Below are 18,491 nucleotides of genomic sequence, written 5' to 3' on the forward strand. Positions count from 1 at the left end.
GAATTTGTCTTTAACAATTCTCTTGGGAAGAACCTGCTACCAAAGATCACAGGTAATGGTATTCGCTCACCTGTGAGCTGAGACTTGAAGCAGGAGAAGAAAAGATGGTATGTTTTAATAACATTTAATAACATTTAATAACTCTTAAATCTAGTCAGACTAGTCAGGAACCTTGAGGAGTATCACAGCAATGACTGAATCCTGCTCAGTTAATAAGGCATGAAGCACACACAAGACTTCAGTTAAAGGAATGGCTTTCTGTTTAATATTATAATTGAAAAATATTGAAAAATTAAAACTCCTTTAATCTCCTTTTGCTAAATGCAAAACTTTAGTTTCCCTCTTTTTATAATACAGTTGGAAATACATTATCCTTCACCTAGCTCAAGAACAACAGTATGGTTCTGTTATTCATTATAGCTTGTATGAGAAACTATGTTATATATTTAATATATACATTCAGTATTGTTCATTTAGAATAATCATCTATTTTTAAATTTATGATTTATTATTATAATTTTCAATTAAGGCTGTGTTTATGTAACCAAGATTTTTATACTTACAGTTACATTAATCTGTGCTTATTGAAACATTAGCAATCATGTACAACAGCAGGAAACACTTAAGAAACTAGGGGATTAGTGCTGAGTGGCCTTTCATTAGGTGCTTCCTAAGAATGTCAAAATGGATCAACTGAGAGGGTGCTAGATAGATTTTTAACTTTTCTTGTAATATTAACTTAAAACATGGATAATTTCTGTTTTACATAGATATGTTTTGAGTGGGAAAAATATTTCAGCCTTTCTATCATGTCCTGTATTTTCATTCATCTATTTTCTGCTTTCTTAGATAGTTTGTACTGATAGGTCATGTTAGCTGCCAAGCAAGTCTAATTTTTGTATTCTATGAAAAAAAACTGTGTACTTATTACTAAGGCATGGAATATATGTAAAGATTAATTATTTTTCATCCTCATATAGAAGCTATATAAATGCTTCTGAAGACTCCAAAATACTTTTACTATATCTGTTTGGAAAAATATTTTGAAAATCAGTTTTCAAAATATACAACAGCGTTAAGAATACGACATTGGGTTTTCTCATAAGATGTGACTAAACAGCAATTTGGTAACTTTAATTTTAAGGTTATTTACCCAAGTTATAAATGTTGGGAAATAATTTATATAGTTTCTTAGGGTATACAAATAAAATGAAATTTTATGATAAAAATATTTATCTCCAGTGTGAACTATATCAACTTAAAAGAGTCCAAATTTCTGAATAGGTTCTTTCTTCATTTTAATATAAATGATGGTGGTGTTTCATTATGATATACAATTAGTATATAATTTTTAACACAAAAATTAGATGCTACACTCATATCTCCCAAATATGGAATAAATATTGATATGGTTTTCTTTTTTATCTGATTATTTTCTTTCTAGATAACTTCTGAAGAACTAAATAGCATAATTCAAAATATAATGACCTGGGTTGTAGCTACAGTAACCAGCATATTATATCCAGCTATCACAAAATATGAAGAAAGAGTACAGAGAAATATTTACCCAGTGTCTGATGACTCAGACCTTTCTTCTGATAGTTCAAGTTTCTGTAGTACATGCAGTGAGGGCTTTACATACAGAAGTTACACAGATAAAACATTTCCAGCAGATCCTTGTACATTTGCTGGTGACACGCCAGTGAAGAAACCACCCACGCCTTTGAAACCTCCTTCTGCACATGTTGAAAGAACAGTTATTGGTAAAGCATATCATATGAGAGAACAATCGATATCTTCACAAGTCAATTACAACAAAAGCAGCTTGCAATATCCATTTCCTAAGATAGGAAGCAGTAAATCTGATAGTCACCTTATGACATCCTTAGAAACAAGCACTAAAAAATCTAAAGATGCTACCACAGAAACAGATAACTTAGAGATTCCAATGCTATATGATCAAAAAGCAAAGGCCATGGATCAGATGAAAAATTTGAAGAACGTTTTTGTGAACTTTAAATGTCACTTGAAAGGAGAAACACAACTTATTTTAGAAAGTATTTTTCAAGAAATAATGTCTGACTTGAGCCAGGCTATTCCTTCTCTGTCTTCTGTGACTGCTGAAGTTTTTGTTGATCAAAGTGATACAGAAAGAGAAGACTTGGTCTCAAATGTTGACATATGCTCAGTAGCTTCAGAGATTGTAGAAAACATGCTTGAGAAGCTAGAGTCTGCCGTTGAGAAAAAATGTGTGCAGATGTTTTCACAAGAAGATTTGACAGTTGATATTAAACCACACTTCTCAACTAGTGGAGAATATTTCTCATCCATAGATACAAAACCTTCAGAAGATACATTGACTTACACCTTGGAGCCAATGTGTGATATTGCCGATGATATGGTACATGCCATTTTAGAGAAGTTGATGACTCTTGCATCTTATAAGAAAAATGAACTTCCTCCTGAAGACACGACTAAACATTTCCACCAACAAATAAAGACAGAGCCAACACATAAACTACATAAAAAACCTGACCAAAGGAAATCTAGTCCTGAATCTGACACTGCTAATCTCATTGTGAAAGAAGAAATACAAAACTTAATTTCAAACATTTTTTCACAGTCCTCTCTAGTTGGTTATGTAGAAGAAGCAATAAGCACTATACTAGGTTATGTACAAACTGAACTTAATAATGAGAGACTTATTGCATCTGAAGAAACAGTAGTACTCCTTCAGCTCCTGGATGATGTCTTAACTCAGCTTCACCAGGGGCCAGCAAAAGCAAGTGTTAAAAAACACAGACAACCTAGAGTAAGAAATCTTCCTGATACTGAAGAAAAGTATAGACTCACTGGTCCTAGGTCATCTAATGATCTTAGAACTAAAAGACCATTTCCCCCTGTTAATGTCCCAGGCATGGTTCTGTATTCTGAAGACGATGATGAGGAAATAGACTACCTCGTGAAAAATGTGCTTGATTCATCCTTCAATGATGAAAAAACAAAATCACAGGAGCAGATTACTAACGATTGGTCTGTGAAGAGAGACACTTGTTTTGAACCCAAAAGAAGTAATAAACTACCAACAAAAACTTTTCAAAGCAAATCTGGATCTCATGACTGGGGATTAAATTTGGAGTTATCTCTTAGTAGTGAAGACAGTATGAAGACAAAGCAATGCTTGACTAATGATGCTCCGATTTTCAACCAAGACCAAAAGCATCAAATACAAAAGGCTTCCGAAAACATAGTTAAACACATTTTAACAGAGATGTTCAAGGATATGTCATCTGTTTCATCTTCTTACCCAGATAGTAAAGCTAGTGAAGAAACCTCTGATTTCATCTCAGAAAAATCTCAAGGACTACCAAATCAAGAATGTATGGGACAGATGTTCTCTGGGCCAGAAATTTGTGCATTTGCACATGGAATAACAGATTCTGTGATAAATATACTCCACAAGGCCTCTAAGTACATTCCTAATACCATTAAAAATGCTTTTTCACCAGTTCATCAAACTTGTCTAGATCATTCAGATGCTCCACAAACAGCCAAAGAAACATCAAGTAAAACACCATTCAAAGTATGGTTTGACAGTGATAAGAAAATGAAATATTTATCTTCACTCAATGTAGAGCTTGAAAAGACATCCAAGTTAAGGTCTAGAGAATGTGAACCTAAGCATGTAAATGATATTACTGATAAGATCATTAATACAATTTTTAAAAGTCTGAAGTTATTTGTTTGTCCAAAACTACAGAGAGGCAACAAATCTTCACTGGTAGAAAAATCATTACATTCTCAACTTAGTGCTTATACAATGAAAATAGTCAACATTGTTTTACATGCTATACAGAATGAACTAGGCCTCAACAAGCTAAACCCAAATACTAGGGAGACAGACCATATCAAGTGTCATGCAAGCAAAGGGTTGTTCACTGATGCCAATGAAGCAGTAGACTCCCATATCAGCAGTGCCAATGACCTTAAGGAAAGTCCATTAATGACACATATTTGTGAAATGATATCAAGTACAAATGAAAATCAAACAAATAATTTAACTTCTACAGATAAGGCAGTATCTACAACACTAGGTGGATCTGACAATGCTAATAAACAAAACATTTTGTCAAATAAGCAAGATAAAAATTCATTTCAACAATATATGGCTACACCTTGTATTCACCACAGCATCGTCAACACAAAGGATTTGAAAGATAGTCCCAAATTGAAGGTGTTAGATCAAATTGGAGAAACACTACATGAAATGTTAAGCAAACTCCCAGGAACCCATCATGATTCTCAACCATCTTGTAGTCAGAAAAACACAGAGAAGTCACATAAGGATCCTCCAGCACTATCTAATGTTCAACCCATTTCCAAAGCAATTCTGGAATATGTGCTTGCAAAACTATGTGATATTGATATAGATACCAGCATTGTAAATTCTGGATCAAAAACTGTCTCAGAATCACTTGACATTGACAACCTATCATTTGATTCAATTCTGGAGGAAATGGCCAAATGCACCAACATAATCTCAAGCATAATTTCCAAAATGATTATGGGTAAAAAAGAGACTACTAAAAATAAAGCAAAAACTGATATCCCAGTGTCTTCCAAAACTGAGAACTCAAAAGGAATGTGCCCAAATAAACTGAAAACTTTAGCTTCAGATATTCTTAACATGGTTTTTGCTAAACTGGAACTATTTGCCAGTGGAAATGTAGAAAATGTTGGTGGTCTTAATGATGAAAATAAAAAAGAGAATATGATGGATTGGGAATGTGAAAGCAAAAGTTCACCCACAGATTCACATGATAAATCATTGCAGTCTACTTTATACAATCATGCAAAGAAGGTATCAAGTGCTATTTTGAAAGCCATTCAAACGGAATTAAATATTGACCCATCAGATTGTAAGAAAGATATAAAAAGCTCACCTCAAGAGACACAAATGTTTACAAATATAGTTGATTTAATTTTAAATGTAGCATCTTCAGACATATTTACGGAACCCATATCTGAGAACAGAGGCATTGAAAATTATCGATATCGACCAACTTACGGAAATTTCCTTCCTGGAGGAGCTGAATCAGAGTCATTTCTAGATAATGATGAAGATCAAAAGAAAGAATTTATTGGAGATAGAATATCATCCAGAGAAGAAACTAACACCTTTTCTACTGACCAGTGGATCCTTGAAAGAATCTTAAACAAAATTGAAGTAAAACTCAAAGAACCACACAAATCTCCAATTGTTCCCATTATAAGAAATATTTTGAATGAAATTTTTCAAAGTGCTTTAATCAATCAATTAAATGTTATTTCTCTCTCACACTCCCATTTTACTGGTATGTCTTATAATGTCCCTGTGTCAACTATTCAAACATCTACTCAGTTTATGGATCCATTGATGGGCCCTTTAGTGTCTGACACAGATGTATCTCTAGTGGTAAATGATGTGGTTAGGACCGTATTTCACAAACTTTTTTCAGCTGCCATGACAGTAAAACCTGTAAGTGAAAACAGATGTGAAACAATCATTTTTTCAACCAATGTTTCTTTTTGTGAGCATACCTATGCAGGAAACAGGCCTGTCAGTGTGTTAAATGGAAATACATGTGATATTCAGTCGAGCTGGAATGTTGACAAACAGACAAAAATAAATGTAGTTGAAGATATTGTTCAGGCAATACTAGAAAATTTAGAAAATTTTGCTGCTTCCAAAGTAGAATCTCTCTTTCATCCCCAAATCAACTTCAGAGTTCCGGTGACTTTGCCAGTACAGCAGCAAGGGGGATCATTAAGCAAAGCATTATCAAGCAGAGACTCCTATTCTGATAAGCAATTTCCCTGTGGTTCAGTGGAGCATGACACCCCAGGAAAGATGGATTCATGGTGCCAACTGTCTTTGTCCAAATTAAATGTTTATGCAAAAGAAGTGGCTAGGAAAATTTTACAAGGTATCAAATATGAGTTAGATAAAGAGCAAGAAAGTCCTCTCCTGACAAATAACATTGTGGTTTCCGAGAATATTGCAAGTCAGATTGTTAGCTCAGTGCTTGATATTGTGTCATGCAAAAGTAAGTGTGACAAAAACAGTTCTGACAAGGACAATTATTCAGATCAGCAAGATGGTATTATTGAAAGGCTAGTCAATAAGACAGAATATCGAAAAATACTTGAGTTTCAAATTCAAGATACCATTGAAAGGATCTTATGTGATATTTATGAAAACATTATATATCAAAATAACTTCTCATTTGCCACACCCACTCTGCAATATAGTATACCTCGTAAACACTCAGAAGCAAGTTTCCAACCAGTTGTTAGGGGTACAAATATTATCCCTAAAGTGTCAGTTCCTAAAACAGATGTCATTTTGGTGTCCAAAGATATAGTGGATATCGTACTTCATAGCCTTACTTCCTTGGTCATGCTTGCTATAAATGCAAATGATCCTGCTTCCGCAAGATTGGCCTTCTATGATATGTTTCCAAAATCACAGTGCCAACAGCCTCTATATATAACACAAAGAACTGAAGAAAAACCGGGGCGTTTTTTATGTGCAAAAGATAAGAGTTTAGCTTATGCTGATGTTTACCAGATGCCCATAAAGAGAAATGAAGACACCAGGGAACCTGCACCAGATCCATGTGAGGAAAATGCCAACTTCATTACTGAAACTATTTTCAATAGGTTACAGTCTTTTGCCACAGAAAGAATAAATTCATTAACGACTCCTATCTTTCAGTCTAGTAAAGAAAATGTATTTATTAGCCCAGAATTTGAAAATGGTAAACATGATGACAACTTTTTTCTTGAACCAGGCCAAGTTGAATCTCGTGTGAATGTCCTAAAATTATCAACAACTGAAGCAGACCCTAGCCAAGAACTTGTGGAACCCATTTTTACCAGCTGTGGAGAAAGTCTTGGAACCACAATACATTTATCACAAACTGCCCTTAAAGACTATGCTGACTTCATTGCCAGTGCGATTTTGAAGCTTATTAAAAATGATTTAGACTTAGAAACACAAAGTATGCACACATGTTCAAACAGCATTTTATTTCAAAAAAATATTAATGTCAGTGAAATTGTCAATAGTATCTTAAGGATTTTGCACAATAAAGGATCTATGAAGCAATTTTTTTTACCCTCACCAGAAAATCCCAGTTGTTCACAGTTAACCATACCAAATGAAGTTTTGCTGGAATACAAAGAGAAGGAAAACACTGGCACATTGTCACAGTTTATAAATCACCCCTTAGAAGAAAGCCAAATAATAGTGGAAAAGGAAAGTCAAAGAGTTATTTTGGAAGAAATATTTATGAGGAAAGGTGAATCAAAACCAAAGGGAAAATCTGAAATATTCACTGCAGTAGAAGAGGTTTTGAAGAAGTTGAGTGAAAAAATAATGGAAATTATAGGCCACTTGCCTCCATTTAATGAAATTCCTTACATTGTATCTAAGTCTAAAAGTAAAATGTCAGGTATAACACAGAAGAAATTCTTTCAGTCTCACATTAACAATGTTTCAAATGATATACTTGAAAATATTTTGGGAGAAATGCACTCTGTAGTTGTGGCATCGTTATACAAAAAAAATAAAAGCAGGAGAGAGGTAGAAATGCATGACAATAATGATATATTATTAAAAACACCATGCTTTAAAGAAACTAAGCCAACAAGAAAAATAAGTAATCCCCCTAGATTTGGGGTACCAGAAATGCATCATTATGCTGACAATTTAAATGCTCTTGTGTTAGAAAACACGTTTTTTCCATATTCACCATTGCAAATTGGAAGATATTTAGTTGAAATAGTTCTTGATAAGCTGTCAAATTTTGTTTCCCTGCATCTAGAAGAAAGATTTCCCTTTGAAGGTAGCTATGATGACATGTACCTTCTTAGGCTACATAGTTCTAAACTTAGCCCTAAGAACAGCCCTAGGACAGGATGTAAAACAAGTTTAAAAACAAGGTCAAAAATTACCTCTCTCTCTAAATTTAGAACAAAACCACATCTAGGCATTAGCGGTACTAAGTCTAAAAGCAAGACCAAGTTAGGTGCTGGAGAGAAGACTCCAAGAGAGAACCGATCCAAAACCGCCATTGGACTACCACAAACTCTGTCAACAGAGGATGCCAAAGTCATGCTGAAAACTAAACTACCAGCTTCAGAATTAAGAGTTTATGCCAAGAATATAATAACTGATATTTTAGAAATAATTATGAAAGAACTTGAAAGGGTGGCACAAAATAGAACCGTGTTGAATACAAAAGCTTTACCATCTGGTCAAATCCTTGAAGCAAGCAAAATTGTTAATTCAGTGTTGCAAGAATTATATGCTACAAACAATCAAAATTTGACTTCTCCAATTAATGTCTCAAATGTGGGTGATCTTCGCCTATCAAAGCAGAATCTGAGTGCAGGCTCCCCTACTGAGCAACAGGCATGCTTTTATTTAGAGAATGTTTCCTCACAGCTAGAACAGATTTTTCCTAAAGAAGGTATATTTAAAAAAATGTTTGACAAGTGGCAAACAGAAACAAGTGATACAGAAAATGAAAAGTCTAAACTTTTAACCATAGCTGAAAACATTTTGACTGAAATTTCAATTAAAGCAAAAGATTTGGAGTATTCACTTTCACTCTTAAATTTACCACCTCTTGAAGATTGTGAAAACAGATTCTATGATCGCTTTAAGTGTGGATCTACTAGAGCTGAGGATACAAAAGCACAAATCAATATGTTTGGACGGGAAATTGTCGAAATGTTATTTGAAAAATTACAACTGTGCTTCTTGTCTCAGATGCCTACTCAAGATAGTAAGGGAATTCTAACAAGTAGGAAAGAACATGTTGCTGCTAAAAGTAAGCATGGTGTTCCAAACAAGCGTATCCTCAGTGGTGTGCAGACCTGTAACAAGACGAAAGATCAAGTGTCTATGAATCCTAGAAACCAAATTGTGCAAGAGATTGTAGAAAGGGTCTTAAACATGTTAGAGTCATTTGTGGACTTGAAGTTTAAGCATATCTCTAAATATGAGTTTTCTGAAATAGTTAAAATGCCTATAGACAATCTCTTTCAAGTGCAACAGAGACAATTAAGCAAAAAGATGTTGCCAAAATTACAACCATTTAGAAAGTTTGGTGACGAACCCAAGTCAAGTGCTATTATATCCAAAGAAAACGTACAGAACACACTCCTACAGGTTCATTCATTCCATTCAGAATTACTTACGTATTCTGTCACTACTGTCAGTGACATGCTTAGTATAATCAAGAATAAGCTAGACAAAGAAATAAGCCAAATGGAACCATTTCCAGTTAGCATCCTGAAAGAGAATATTGCTGCAAGTGAAATCATTGGTACACTGATAGACCAGTGTACTAATTTCAATGAGTCTTTGATCACAAACCTTCCAAACAAAAATTGGTTCGAAAGAACTGAGAATGTTTACATTGTTAATCAGGTTGAATATGGATCTCATGTGAAAATGCCTACATCAAAGATAAGAAACACTAGTATGAGGACTAACACTCCACAAAGGAGTATATCTGGTTTGGGGATTAATTCAGAGGATGATGCAAAACAAAACTATGAGATAACTTCTAATTCACCCTCACACATCAGTTCCTGTGTCGAAAACAAAATTAAAAGCCCAGAGTCAACAGGAAGGCCCAATTCAAAAGCTGTGCCATCATATTCTAGAAACAAAGCACAAGACCAGAGCCAAAGGAAACCAAACTTTGGACTTTTTGAGGGATCCACCAAAGGTAGCAGTTCTCTTCCTGAAGGCAGTGTGTTGCAAAAATTGTTTAAGAAAGCAAATGATTCCACAGAAGAATCATTAAAACAAGTCATGTCATTCATAGAAATGGGGAAAGGTGAAAATCCAAGGGTTTTTCATTATGAGACCACCAAACCAACTGAGCCAAATGAAATTAAGACAAATGCTTCTCCACTCAAAATATGTTTAGCTGCAGACAATATTGTTAACACAGTACTGTCAAGCTATGACTTTTCCCATCAGCCAAACCCTGATGAAAGCCTGGAGAACACAAAACCATGTTTTACATCAAGGCAAAATTCTTTGTCTGCGGTATGTGATGGACAAACAAATGAGAAAAACTTGCTTAGAATGTGGTATCAACGAATGGCCTGTATAAATGAAGAAGAAAGTGAAGGACTTGAAGCCTGCCAAGGGGATTTTTCTTTATTACACAAATGGAAAAATAAAAACACTAAAATGACAGAGACTTTGGAGGAAACTGACACAATCACTTTCGTTGACCATGAACTGGGTCCAAATGAAATGCATTTGGTGGCAAGACATGTTACTACATCTGTGATCAGACACTTGAAGAACTTCAAAACTGCAGGTAAGCAAGAGATATGTTTTAAGTTGGGATAATTTTGGGGAAACAGTAAAAGGTATATTTAAAAGATCTCTTGTCCAAGAGCCTACATTTTGTTTTATCTGAAAATAGCTTCAAAAATATGGAATAGCTATTTGATTGTTTTTAAACTTCCATAGTTAACTGTTTATGTGTTAAATATAAAAGATTTGGGGTTTTGTTTCCCCTTTATGCCTGCAGATGAGGGAAAAATGAAAAAGAAAGTAGGAAACTTTGATTGAGCAAACACTGTGAATAAAAAAGTTGGCAAAGTACTTATATATGCCTTTGCTGCTGTATTCTCTCATTAGCCATTCTGGAGTGACACACTTGTGTTTTATTCAAGATGACAGAGTAACACAAATCTTTAAACTTCCAAGTAAAAAGCAGCATAGCATCAAATATTGTCATTTAATATGCTTTTAAATAATCATATCACTGGAATTATAGCAGGATGTTTCAACAGACCTGAAAATCTGGTCTCTTAATTTCTGCCAAGGCAGAAATCTACCCATGTCTTAGAGAATTGAATATGGAAGACCTGTTATCTCAACATATTGTCTAAGAGTAAGACTTTACAATTGTGAAGTATTTAAGGAAAATCCTATTTCTTTTGCCATTAAGTTTTACCCTTTACTTTAGTAAGGAGTTTTGCAGACAAAATATATGCCAATATATTGAATTTTCCAAATTTCCTCTAATCCATTCTAAAGATGCTCATGTTTCTTCTTACATTTTTTTTTAGTTTCAACTGATGAGAAGTTATCTCATGTTTCTTCACTCGCAGAGAATAATTATGACTCAAAACAGCCTCTAAAAAGTATATACAGTAATTCTTCAGTGTATCAGTTTTGTGAACATCTCTCTGAATCAGTCATCTGCTACTTAATTTCAAACATTTCAGATGGCACCGAAGAGGATAACAAAGACAAAGCATGGGAAATCCAAGATGTAATATCTAACAAAAATATCTTAATTCATTCTCAAGTGTATAAGAGCAGGACTATTTCCATTGGAGAACTCGCTTTAAGTATTTTTGAAGTTATTATTGAAATTCTTTCTAATGGTAACTTTATAAGTGCTGACGAGGCACATCAGACTTCCATAAAAAACAAGTACAGATTCGGTCCAAGAGTGACTTCTTCCGACATTGATGATATCTTTCAAGATCTCTTAAAAGGAGTGATTTGTGTATTGTCCAAAGTACTAGGAATAAATCATCACTTTGAAAATAATGTAAGAAACAAAACATATTCTACATTTAGAAACAATATGCCCATTTTTAACAAAATCAATACCATAGAAAGTCAGATAGGTCCCAGAGACCAGGAATCATCTCACCTAATTGATCACCATGCTCAAAGAAATAAATTAAATTATCTGGCATGTAGGTTAAACAGTCTTGTTGGTAACCTAAAATCTCATGAATCCAAAGAAGTTGTCAATGAAGTCTTCAATATTGTTTTAGATTTATTTTTACCAGATGAATTCCCAGATGGGGATATGAGTTCTGTCAAACTAGCAAGAACATTTGTCACTACAAATAATCAACAAAGTAATAGAATCCTTACAAATAATCTAGGACTTTCCCCTAAATCAGTTTTTCTTCTCAATATTGTGTGTGAGAAACTTATTAGAACACTTCTAGAAAAATGCACAGGTTCTGCATTTCTTGCAGATAGTTCTCTTTTTCGTGAAGTAGCAGAAGAATGTCAATATGGAAAATTACTTCAAAGTGTTCAAGGTGGAGATTTTGATTACTGTAAGGCACCAATGGACTGTGAACAATTTCAAGGAGATTACATGGCAGACCTTTTGGAAAATCTGGCAGACATGGATCAAGATTTATTATCATCAGACTGTGTACTTAATGTTATATCCCACAGCTTGGTTAAATCTTTGATGGATAAGCTATCTCATGGTTTTCAACAAGCTCCTTTTGAAAACAAATGCATGAGCTACAGAACAAGAGAAATACAGCCTTTTTTCCCAAAAGCAAAAAGGCGAGAATTAATAGAATTGGGACAAAATAATGCTCATGTAGGATTCATGAGCTGTGACAGTAAAATTCTGAATAATGGAGCAAGCTTTAAAATGCAAACACCATTTGGCAAACAAAGGGCAGTAAGACCTTTCTCTTTGTCACTTCCTGATAGACAAGAAACAAGGGGAATGAACACAGTAGCCTTTCGTAAGCTATGTCAAAGAGGTGCAAATGGTGGTATTTATTCAGCCACATTTTTGGAGGACATAATCTCAGAATTGTTTTTTAAGCTGACTACTTCATTGTGGAGGAAAAATATAAACATCACTGAAACCTGGCTCAATGAGATAAATACATCACTTATCAACAATGTAGTGGATGAGTTAAATAATGCTCAAATCAATGTTCTAAAGTATCCTGAGGAAAGGCTGTATTTTCCATCAGCACATAAAGGATGTGTTACTAAGATTGTTGATTCCATTTATTATGATGTTTTACAGCATTATGAATTTAAAGTAATCTGTGGGAATAATCTGCCATATGACAACACTTCAGTAGGTGAACAAATGTCTAATAGCATATTGTTAGAGATTGTGGACTATCAACTTCCTTCTTGCTTCAAGGGAAAGCTTAGATCAAATTCATATCATACTCTCAATGCTGAAATCATACTATATAAACTTCAAAATAATCTAAGAAAATTTATCTCTGAACCCATGTCTTCAAAAGGTTATAGCACCATGTTACCACACTCATTTTTAGAATATGTCATCAGAAGACTTTTAGCTCAGCTTATTCCCCTGCCTATTAAGCCTTCATCTTTAGAAAAACAATGTTTAATGAACTCAAATTTTAATGAAATGTCCAACTGTATAACAAATAAAGTTATGTCAGCCATTTCAAAACATAAAATCTGGTTCACCATCTATGATAATCAATGTCTCTACACAGATAAGAACCTCCAAAAGATGGTAGATTCTGTTTATAGTAATATTTTACAAATTTCTGATTCTCTTGATTCAATACAGAAGAATATAATTAACCGAAGTCCGATTATGATTGACCAAATAGCCAGTTTCATTATCCAAGAGATTATTGAAAACCATCTTCAACCATTTTTGTGTGGAGAGATTTTACCTCGCCCCAAAACTCCACTGGATGAGGTATCTTATATGGTCAAACAAGTTCTCAGTGAAGTTGTAGAGTCTCACAAACTCCAGAAGCCATCACCTTTTAGCGTTTACCCTGATAAATTTGTAGGGGAAATCGTTACCAGAATTTTATCAAAGATTTTTAGTCCTAAGCCTAATATTAATGCTGAACTGGAAAATATGACCCAAAAAATAGTAAACTCAGTGAATAACCATTTAGACAAAGCTAAGATTCCTATTCTATGTGATAAACAATCATCCTTTCCATTTGGTGATACAGATATTGTAGATGAACTTGTCACCTCAGTATATAGAAACGTTTTGAAGCAGCATGGGCTAGATCCTGACATTGACGAGTCTGAAAATAGTGATGCTTTTGTGGAAAATATTACCAAATTAATCATGGCAGCTATTTCAGACTACCTTCTTCACCCACTGTTTTCTGGTGATTTATCGACCGCTTCCTGTTCTAGTTCAATGGCTGATAATATTGTTTATGATGTTCTTGGTAACATCAATAAATCTAGTAAGCCAAACCAGTGTTTACCTCCATATAATACATTGCTACCATATACATTTTTAGAAGATATGATCAGAGTACTCTTATCTAAATTTTTCCCTTTTCCCAAAATGGTTCCAAATACAGCAGCTCCAAAAGATAAAGAAGTAAATTTTAATGAAATTGCTTCCAATCTGATCAGCGATATTAGGAGAAAAATTTCCCAACATGAAATTAGATTTTCAAAAGATGAAGCTAAAGCCAAGCCCTTTTACTCAGAAGAAGATGTTCGCCGTCTTGTTGATTCTGTTTTCACAAATATTTTAGAAAACTCAGATTCTCAAGAATCAGTGGAAGAAAATATCACAAAGAGTAATGACGTTTTCATTGACAAAATCGCAGGTTTTATTATTAAATATGTGTGTGAACAGCATCTTCAGCCATTTTTGGAAAAAAGGCAATTATCTACTTCACCGTACAAATGTGTTGGTGACAGACAGCAGTTCATTTATTCTAGTGCTTATTCTTCAACTTTTTTGGAAGATGTGGTCTCTGGAGTAGTAAGCAAAATATTTCACAGAGTGGTTGGCATTGTCCAAGTGGAGTCTACAAGAAATTCAGAAGATGTTCTGTTTGATAAAGCTGAAAGTCTCATATATTGGATAACAGAGGAATTTTCAAAAGCCCAGGTTACAACTATAGAGAATGCTGAGGAACGGTTGTGTTTTCCCTCAGTTGAGGAAGAGGTACTCAAAAACATTATTGGCACTGTGTACAGCAAAGTTTTAGAAGAATATGAAATGGAAGTGGTGCCTGATAAAGATTTTCTAGATGACACAAAGGCATTGGCTGGCCAGATAACCAAAATCATTCTGATTGAAATTTTTGATTTCCAAATTCCACCAGATCTTATAGCAAATCTGCCTTCAAGTTTACATTCCAAACTTAGTCAAAATGTTTTGGTAAACAGAGTCCATTATGATATTAGTAAATCAAGATTCCGAAGACAAGCATCAACAATATATACTACTATGCTCTCACATATTCATTTAGAAAAAATTGTCACTCAGCTTATATCTCAGATAAATACATCACATTCCAGTGTAGAATATTCTGATACTTCTCAATCAGACCTAAGTAACACAGTTATGAAACTGATAAATGAAATCATGTCAATAATTTCAAAACATGCAATATGTATTGTAAAACATGGAAATGAAAAACAAAGTATGATTTCAGAAAAAGATATGCAGTCAATGGTTGACTCCATATATGCTGATCTTTCTCGTTCAAACCTTTACCAGTCTCTAACAAAGGATAAAAAAGGTGTAAGTAGCATACCTGTTTCAAAAATAGCAAGTTTTATAATAAAAGAAATCTTTAATCATCATCTAGAGTCATTCTTATCAGGAGATAAAAGTTTTCTTTCAGCTTCAGTTGCTCAACCTTGCAAAAATAAATCAACAAACCCTAAGCAAAGAGAATTGTCTTTCATTATGAACTCAGCTGTCTTTTTGGAGGAAGTAATTTCTGAGCTTTTATGCAAAATTCTGCAGACATTCGTACAGAATTACTTGGCTGCTGAAACCCCAGAGAAAGCAATAGCCAAAATAATGGATATCGTTACAACCTTAGTAAAATCAATTGTTTTAGAGTTCACTACATCTGAAATTTTACTTGCAGAAAATTTGGATGAGAGTCTATGGTGTTCAGACACATATAAAGAAATGGTTCAAAAAACAGTCAACTCCGTTTATGAAAATATATTAGATAAATATAAATCACTGATGCAACTACATAGGGCTGTACAAAATGACACTACTTGTTTTGGAGGAAAAGTATATCATTTTCTACTGGAAGAAATTTATGATTATCAAGTGCAGTCATTAGTTTCAGGTGAATTAATGCCTTCTTCCTATTCTTTTCCTCGAGCTGAAAATATCATCAAAAATGTGCTCAATGTCATCTTGAAGGATACCAATGCCTTGCCATCATGCATTACAGTGCTCCCTTGTTCTCTAATAGAAAATATGATTTACAAGCTTTTAGTAAATATCTTCCCTACAGATGAGACTACAAGTAAACAAGAGAAAGAGGTTGGGCCAGATGATGGTGACGAGTTCATGGCTGCAGCTTCAAAACTGACTGATGAAATTATGAAAGAAATTTCTGAGCATGAGATCAGATTTGCAACTGAAGAGGAGAATGCAGATATTACACAACTGGGAACTACTGAGAATTTCGTTGACTCTGTATGTAATAATATTTTGAAAAACTCTGAATTCCAAGCAGAAGTACAGAAAGATGCACACAAAAAGGGAGGTTCATTTCTCAGTAAAATGGCTGGTTTCATTATGAAAGAAATCATGGATTATCATTTGCGACCATTTTTATATGGTGAAGACTCACCTTCCAGTAACTTACCTGATTATGGCCATGCTTCTGTTGTTGCTAAGTCTGGCAAAGAAAAGGCACAGCCTTCTCTATTTTCAGCTGCATTTTTAGAAGATGTAATTGTTGACCTTGCTCACAAATTTTGTTCTTTTACAACTCTTACTGAAGATTCTAGGAAAAAAGGTATGCCAGAGCCAGAAATTGTAAGCTTGCCTATCAACTTTGCAAACTCTCTCATACGGGAATTTAGGAAAAGTGAAATCAAAGTTTTACCACATGCTGAAGAAATATTTTCTTTCCCACCAATTGGGAAGGAGACAGTTGCTGAGATATCTAATTTTGTATATGATCAGTTCGTGGGGAAATTTGGATCTGATAGTATTCAGAAAGATGACACTGGTAACATTGTTATAGAAATGGTTTCTTCTTTAGCCCAGAAGGCAATATCTGCATTCAAAATTCAACCTCTATTTTCAGGAGACTGGTGTTCAACTTTCTTTTCATTTTTAGATCCAGAAAATATCACCCAAAGGATTCAGCTCCTACCACAGAAAACCTCCACACAGATTAGCCGATGCTTAAAACAGACCCAGCTGGCTCTATCTAAAGACACATCAATGAAAAAAGATGAGGTCCCATATCCAATGCTTAGCTCTTTTGCTACCATGATGAAAAGCAATATCATCAACCTGATGTCGGGATCAACTACAGGTGTCACAGATACAAAGAAAGATGATGAAAATAAACCGAGATCTGCCAATCAAATATATGAGAATGCCTCGAAATTTATGTCTTCAACTACCAGTGTGAAAAGTATAGGTACTCAAGTTCAACATTTGAGGGACAGAGGTAAGAGTAAAGAAACTGGGAAAGAGAACTTACTTATAATCAATGAGCAGGGTCAGATGCTTGAAATATACACCCATTTTTCAGTTGCTACTGTTGAAAACAGTTCTGAGAAGGAGGTACTTGTATCAGATTTTGTAACAGACAATGAAAGGAAAATGGACAATGCCAGTAAAGATTTAGTGAAAACAGATGATAAGCCCCAAAACAAGAGTAAAGAGAGCACAACAGAAAAAACTGTAAAAATAGCCCAACTGCCCGTTACGGAAAAAAGGACACAATCTGTAGTTGAAACAGATATAGATGAAGAGCTGTACTCAGAAACTGAGCGTGTTGAAAATGTCATTGAGAATATTTATGACAATGTTTTAACAATATCTTCTCAAGAACCATTGGATTTTTCCAAACAAATATACAACAAAGCCCTCCAAAGTGATAAAGCTTTGGCTATACTTCAAGATTCTGCACAGTCTGTTACAACAAAGAGTTTATCCCCATCAGTTAGCAAAGACATCACCATTAAAGAGAAAGCAAGTGAAGAAACTGAAACTAACAGAAAACAAGAGGAGAGTGAGATAAAAAAAGAGAAAGACATTAAAAGTCATCCTAGTAAATCAGACCATCCACAGTCCTCATCAGAAAGTAAACCTACAATTATTCCTGCTAAGTTTCTAGAAGATGTGATCACTGAATTGGTGAATAAACTAATATTTACATCTTCGCCAGAAACAAAAACTCGTGATAGAACTCCAGCAACAAGTGAGGACCAAAACCAAAGTAAACTTTATGACACAGCTATGAGACTCATTGACTCAATGTTGAAGCAGTTTTCAGATGCAGAAGTTAAGGTATTTAGACCAAAGAAGGAAAATGAGATTATCTCACAAGCAACCAAAGAATCAGAAGCTCATACGGTACCTCTTGGGTTTCAAGAAGCAGCTACAGGTGAACCAACATCCAGCATGAATATTAAAAATGTGGATAAATTGCCACATACATATAAAACCCCTGAACAATCCTCTCCTGACAAGATTCCCTCCATACCAGAAACAGCTACAGGTAAACCAGCATCCAGCATGAATATTAAAAATGTGGATAAATTGCCACATACACATAAAACCACTGAAAAATCCTCTCCTGACAAGATTCCCTCCATACCAGAAACAGCTACAGGTAAACCAGCATCCAGCATGAATATTAAAAATGTGGAT

At 34.4% G+C, this 18,491-nt stretch overlaps 1 protein-coding gene across 1 annotated transcript in view; it reads left to right on the forward strand.

Annotated features, from left to right (window-relative positions):
• Window positions 1-18,491, forward strand: part of Fsip2 (fibrous sheath interacting protein 2) — an 85,438-nt gene that overhangs the window by 42,833 nt on the left and 24,114 nt on the right. The window contains exons 16-17 of the mRNA XM_021233990.2: window positions 1,445-10,391; window positions 11,152-18,225. Of these exons, the coding sequence (XP_021089649.1) occupies window positions 1,445-10,391; window positions 11,152-18,225 (16,021 nt within the window). The remainder of the gene's footprint in view (window positions 1-1,444; window positions 10,392-11,151; window positions 18,226-18,491) is intronic.

This window comes from Mesocricetus auratus, unplaced genomic scaffold (assembly GCF_017639785.1).
Source record: "Mesocricetus auratus isolate SY011 unplaced genomic scaffold, BCM_Maur_2.0 Super-Scaffold_100004, whole genome shotgun sequence".
NCBI classification, from domain to species: Eukaryota; Metazoa; Chordata; class Mammalia; order Rodentia; family Cricetidae; genus Mesocricetus; species Mesocricetus auratus.